This window comes from Heterodontus francisci, chromosome 34 (assembly GCF_036365525.1).
Source record: "Heterodontus francisci isolate sHetFra1 chromosome 34, sHetFra1.hap1, whole genome shotgun sequence".
Classification (NCBI taxonomy): Eukaryota; Metazoa; Chordata; class Chondrichthyes; order Heterodontiformes; family Heterodontidae; genus Heterodontus; species Heterodontus francisci.
Window position 1 is genome coordinate 9,725,006 of NC_090404.1, and position 6,571 is coordinate 9,731,576.

At 45.9% G+C, this 6,571-nt stretch overlaps 1 protein-coding gene across 1 annotated transcript; it reads right to left on the minus strand.

The window, feature by feature from the left end:
* Positions 1 to 4,723: 4,723 nt before the first annotated feature.
* Positions 4,724 to 6,348, minus strand: LOC137348598 (zinc finger protein 79-like). The gene is made up of 2 exons (XM_068013882.1): positions 6,242 to 6,348; positions 4,724 to 5,450 (listed from the first exon to the last, which is right to left on the minus strand). Exons 1-2 carry the CDS (start codon positions 6,346 to 6,348, stop codon positions 4,724 to 4,726), a joined length of 834 nt encoding a protein of 277 aa, XP_067869983.1.
* Between the last annotated feature and the right edge of the window lie 223 nt (positions 6,349 to 6,571).

Below are 6,571 nucleotides of genomic sequence, written 5' to 3' on the forward strand. Positions count from 1 at the left end.
TTACAGTAATTATCAACCAGGTTTTCTCGCACCCATTGCCTCCCCCTCAGAGGCTGTGATATTAAAATCTCCGTGTTTGAGTGTTTTGGGTGGCCCCAGTCAGAGTGGTGTCCTCCCCAGGAGAGAGGCCAGCCCGCGAGCCTGCCGGCTGCCGCCTCCCACTCGAGCTCCTGGCCGCTCACCTGGAGCTCGATGACCCACCTGTGCCGGCGCGCGGCATTACCAAGCCCCGCCCCCGCAGCCATGGCAACGCCGGTGACCGTTAAACCGTTACCCGCCCAAACTACTCGATGCAAAAAAAATCCCCCGACAATCGACTATCTGGAGCATGCGCAGTGTCATTTTGATCGGAGTGTTGGAGATGTTGTTTCAGCGGGTGAGAGTCAGACTCAGGCGCCTCAGGAGGCGGGAGGAGATTGTGGGCGCAGGGGAGGATTTGGAGCCTGAAGTGGGCTGGAAAGCTTCATAAACACCCGGGGGTAGGTCTGAGGCCCCGGGTTTACCCCGCGGTGACAGACCCGGGGGAGCGGGGTCACTGGCCGCCATCCTGTACAAGTCTTGGTGAGGGTCAGTGATGGATTCAGTAAACTGAGAGATTACAGCGATTGGGAAAGATTGAACAGGGTGGAGCTTTTTTATTCCGAAAACAGAAGACTTAGCGGTGACATGAAAGAGCTCTTTAAAATTATCAATGGGTTGGACAGACTAGATGTGGAGAGAATGTTTCCACTTGTGAGTGAATCCAAATCCAGGGGCCATGAATACAGTTACTGATAATTCCAATAGGGAAATAAGGACAGATTTCTTTACTCAGAGAGTGGGTAGAATGTGGAAGTGGTTGAGGCAAATAAGTTGAGATGCTTTCAGAAGGAAACTGGATGAAAACATGAGAGAAAAGGGAATAGAAATGAGAGTAAACTAGTCGGCAATATAAAAACAGATTGTAAGAGCTTTTATAAATACATAAAAAGGAAGGGAGTAGCTAAAGTAGACAATAGTCCCTTGGAGGCAGAGACAGGAGAAATCATCATGGGGAATGAGGAAATGGCAGAAGCATTGAACAAATATTTTGTTTCTGTCTTCTGAGGACAAGACATGGTTTCATACTACAAATAGTCAGTAACCTAGGGGCTAAAAAGAGTGAGGAAATTGGCAAGCAGAACCTCAAAAGTAGTAATCTCTGGATTACTCCCAGTGCCACGCGTAAGTGAGTATTGAAATAGAAGGATAAGACCGATGAATGCGTGGTTGGAAAGATGGTGCAGTTTGGAGGGCTTCAGATTCCTGGGACATTGGGACTGGCTCTGGGGGAGATGGGACCTGTATAAGCTGGACAGGTTGCACCTGAACAGAGCCGGGACTGAGTTCCTTATGGGACATTTTGCTGTTGGGCAGGGTTTAAACTAGTTTGGGAGGGGAGGGAGGGGGGGGGGGGGGGGGGGATGGGGACCTGAGGGTAGACTCAGCTGGGACAAAATCATAAATTAAAATAGAAGGTGAAAAATTAATGGATGAGTCTGGAAGACAAAGGAAATTCGGGTTAGAAAATTTAAAAAAGGATTTGGCAGTGCTGAAGAGTATCTATTTCAATGGAAGGATTATAGCAAATAAAGCAGATGAGCTGAGGGCACAGATGGACATGTGGCAGCCTGATATCACAGCTATTACAGAAACATGGCTTAAGAAGCGACAGGAATAGCAGCTCAACCAGATCCTGGTTACAGTGTTTTTAGATGTGATAGGGAGGGGGATAAGCAATTTTGGTCAAGGAAACTATTACAGCTGTGAGGAGGGATGATATGTTGGAAGGTTCATTAAATGAGGCCATATAGATTGAGCTTAGGAATAAAAAAGGGGCAATCACACTGCTGGGAGTGTACTATAAACTCCCAAATAGAAGGAGCTAGAAGAGCAAATATGTAGGCAAATCTCTGAGAAGTGCAAGAACAATAGTAGGGGATTTTAATTACCCCAATATTAACTGGGATAGTTTTAGTGTGAAAGGAATTGAGGGAGCAGAATTCTTGAGGTACATTCAGGAGAACATTTTTGGCCAGTATGTAGCAAGTCCAACAAAAGAGGGCACAGTTTTAGAAAATAAAGATGGGCAGGTGAAAGGAGTGGTAGTGGGAGAGCATTTTGGTGGTAGTGATCATAATTCAGTCAGATTTAACATAATTATGGAAAAAGACAAGGAAAGAAGAGGAGTTAGAGTTCTCAATTGGGGCAAGGCCAATTTTACTAAACTGAGGAGTGATTTCGCGAAAGTGGACTGGAAGCAGGTACTTGAAGGTAAATCAGTGTCAGAACAGTGGGAGGCATTCAAAGGAGAGATTCAAGAGGTTCAGGGAAAACCTGTTACCACAAAGTAAAAAAGGGTGAGTCAGACAAATCTAGTGCCCCATGGATGTCAAGGAGCCTACAGGGTAGGATAAGGCAGAAAAGGAAAGCTTATGTCCGAGACCGAGAACTCAATACTACAGAAAGCCGAGAGGAGTATAGAAAGTAGAGGGGTGAAATCAAAAAGGAAATTAGGAAAGCAAAGAGAGGGCATGAATGAATATTGGCAAGCAAAATCAAGGTGAACCCAAAGATGTTTTATCAATACACTAAGAGTAAGAGGATAACAAAGGAGAGAGTAGGTCCCATAAAAGATGAAAAAGGTAACCTATGTGTTGGAGTGAAAGATATTGGTATGGTTCTTAATGAATATTTTGCATCTGTCTTCACAAAAGAGGGGGACGATGCAGATATTGTAGTTAAGGAGGAAGAGTGTGACGTATTGGATGTGATAACCAGAGTGAGAGAGGAAGTATTAATGGGATTCGCATCCTTGAAAGTTGATAAACCACCAAAGCCAGATGAAATGTATCCTAGGCTGTTAAAAGAAGCCAGAGAGGAAATAGTAGAGGGTCTGACCATCATTTTCCAGTCCTCATTGGATACAGGTGTGGTGCCGGAGGATTGGAGAATTGTTAATGTTGTACCTCTGTTTAAAAAGGGAGCAAGGGATAGACTGAATAATTACAGGCCAGTCAGTCTAACCTCAGTAGTGGGCAAATTATTGGAGTCTAGTCTGAAAGACAGGATAAACTATCACTTAGAAAGGCACGGGTTAATCAAGGATAGTCAGCATGGATTTGTTAATGGAAGATCTTGTTTGACCAACTTGATTGAATGTTTTGAAGAAGTAACAAGGAAGGTAGATGAGGGTAGTGCAGTTGATGTGGTCTGCATGGATTTTAGCAAGGCTTTTGACAAGGTCCCACATGGCAGACTGATGAAAAAAAAATCCCATGGGATCCAGGGAAATGCAGCAAGGTGGATACAAAATTAGCTCAGTGGTAGGAAACAAAGGGTAATTGTTGACGGGTGTTTTAGCGACTGGAGGGCTGTTTCCAGTGACGTTCCGCAGGGCTCACTACTGGGTCCCCTGCTTTTTTGTGGTGTCTGTTAATAATTTGGATGTAAATGTAGGGGGCATGATCAAGAAGTTTGCGGATGACACAAAGATTGGCCGTGTGGTAGATAGCGAGGAGAATAACTGTAGTCTGCAGGAAGATATTGATGGTCTGGTCAAATGGGTCGAAAAGTGGCAAATGGAATTCAACTTGGAGAAATGTGAGGTGATGCATTTGAGGAGGTCAAACAAGGCAAAGGAACACACAATGGGAAAATGCTGATAAGTGTAGAGGAAGTAAGGGATGTTGGAGTGAATGTCCACAGATCCTTGAAGGTAGCAGGACAGATTGATAAGTTGGTTAAGAAGGCATTTGGAATCCTTTTCTTTATTAGCTGAGGTATAGAATACAAGAGCAGGAAGGTTTTGCTGGAACTGTATAACTCATAGGTAAGCCACAACTTGAGTACTGTGTGCGGTTCTGGTAACCTCATTACCGAAAGGATGTAATTTCACTAGAGAGGGTACAGAGGACTGGAAAAATGCAGCTATGAGGAAAGATTGGATAGGCTGGGGTTGTTCTCCTTGGAACAGAGAAGGCTGAGGGGAGATCTGATTGAAATGTACAAAATTGAGGGGCCTGGATAGAGTGGAGGTGAAGGGTTTATTCACCTTAGAGAGGTCAGTGACGAGGGGGCATAGATTTAAAGTAATTGGTAGAAACATTAGAGGGGAGATGAGGAAAAACATTTTCATCCAGAGGGTGGTGATGGTCTGGAACTCACTGCTTGAGGCAGAAACCCTCAACTCATTCAAAAGGTGTCTGGATATGCACCTCCAGTGCCGTAATCTGCAGGGCTGTGGACCAAATGCTGGAAGGTGGGAGTAGAATAGGTGGATCGTTGTTCAGCCAGCACAGACACGATGGGCCAAGTGGCCTCTTTCTGTGTCTTAAACTTTCTATGATTCTATGTGCCATATGATCTACTTCTGCTCCTATTTGTTGTGTTTTGAGACGTCCTGATGTCATGAAAGGAGCTACAAAAATACAAGTCTCTCTTTAACAGAGGAGAAAAGGCCCAAAAATGGAACAGTCAACAGCAGCATTTCAATTAGTCTCCTCTTTTCCTGGAAACAAATACTCCACACACATTGTGTTGGAAATAACACTGATTTATTTGACATTTATCCAGAATATTAACCTCCAATCCATTTGCAAAGATTATTAACATCAGCAGAAACAAACTTCAACTGTCAGAATGAACATGGTTCAGTCTGGATGTGATTAACAGCAGCAAGAACAGCAGAATCCAATCCCTGCAGTCACTCGTGAACTTGCTGGTGTCTCAGCAGGTTTGATGATTGAGTGAATCCCTTCCCACACATGGTGCAGGTGAACTGCTTCTCCCCAGTGTGAGTAAGTTGGTGTCTCAGCAGCTTATTTCTACTTTTAAAGCTCTTCTCACAGTCAGAACATTTAAAAGGTTTGTTATCAGAATGAACAAGTTGGTGTCTCAGAAGGTTAGGTGACCAAGTGAATCCCTTCCCACACAGGGAGCAGGTGAACGGCTTCTCCCCAGTGTGAGAGCGCTGGTGTGTCAGCAGGTGGGCTGACTGAGTGTATCCCTTCCCACATTCGGTGCAGATGAATGGCCTCTTCCCAGTGTGAAGGTGTTGGTGTGTCAGGAGGTGGGACAACTGAGCAAATCCCTTCCCACACACGGAGCAGGTAAATGGCTTCTCCCCAGTGTGTGTCCGTTGATGAGTTTTCAGCTGGGACGGGTAATTGAATCCCTTCCCACACATGGTGCAGGTGAACTGCGTCTCCCCAGTGTGAGTGTATTGGTGTCTCAGCAGCTTATTTCTACTTTTAAAGCTCTTCTCACAGTCAGAACCTTTAAAAGGTTTGTTATCAGAGTGAACAAGTTGGTGTGTCAGAAGGTCGCGTGAGCAAGCGAATAATGGCCTCTTCCCAGTGTGAATGCGTTGGTGTGTCAGGAGGTGGGACGACTGAGTAAATCCCTTCCCACACAGGGAGCAGGTAAACGGCCTCTCCCCAGTGTGTGTCCGTTGATGAGTTTCCAGCTGGGATGGGTAATTGAATCCCTTCCCACAGTCCCTGCATTTCCACGGTTTCTCCATGGTGTGGGTGTCCTCTCTCTCCAGGTTGGACGCTCACTTGAAGCCTCGTCCACACAAAGAACACGTGTACAGCTTTTCCCTCTTGTGAATGGTGCAATGCTTTTTCAGGTTGTGTAACTGGTTGAAGCTCTTTCCACAGTCAGAGCACTGGAACACACTCACTCGGGTATGTGTGTCTCGGTGCTTTTCCAGTCACACTGGTGTTTCATATCTTTTCCCACAGAAAGAGCAGACAAACATTTGATATTCAGATCCCGATGAATCGTGTGACTTTGTCAGATCTTGATTTGCTGCTTGGTTTGAGTTTCCTGTCTTCAAATCCTCCCCTTCTAATCCCCTGTAAAAGGAGTTTACAAAAGCCATCACTGTCAGTCCAGGATAGAAATTCACAACATTCTCTCCTCCTGCTTCCTGGCCCAGGATGGTCGCGCATGCGCCCTGCTGCACATTGCCCCCTATAAAGGTGGCAGCTGTTAACCCGGGCCTGTCACTGGGAGAAGCCCCATAGCTGCTGTCTTGCTTGGTGCAAATGCGGAACCGGTAGCTTCTTATTCTGGGTTTCAGGCCTACACCAGGTGTTGGTAAATCAGATAATGTTCCCTGTTTTATACTGGGGCCGCAATCGGTGTGTGTGAAGCCTGCGTTGCCCCAGGGTTTATTAACCTGCTCCCGCAAGCCTCCCTCATCCTGTTCCATTACATTTCCCACACTTTTGCTCTCATTCCTTTCCCCTGTCCCAGAAGCCCGATAGGATTCCCCTTGTCCTCACCTTCCACCCCACCAGCTTTCACATCATCCTCCATCATTTCCCCAACTTCAGTTTGATGCCATCAACAAACACATCTTCCTGTCCCCTTTCAGCATTCTGGTAGGACCGTTCCCTCTGCGATACCCTGGTCCAAATCTCTATCACATCCATCACCCACTTCCCTTCCCATGCAAGCACAGGAGGTGTAACACCAGGCCTTTTAACTCTTCCCCTCTCACTGTCCAAGGCCCCAAACACTCCCTCAAGGTGCAACAGCGATT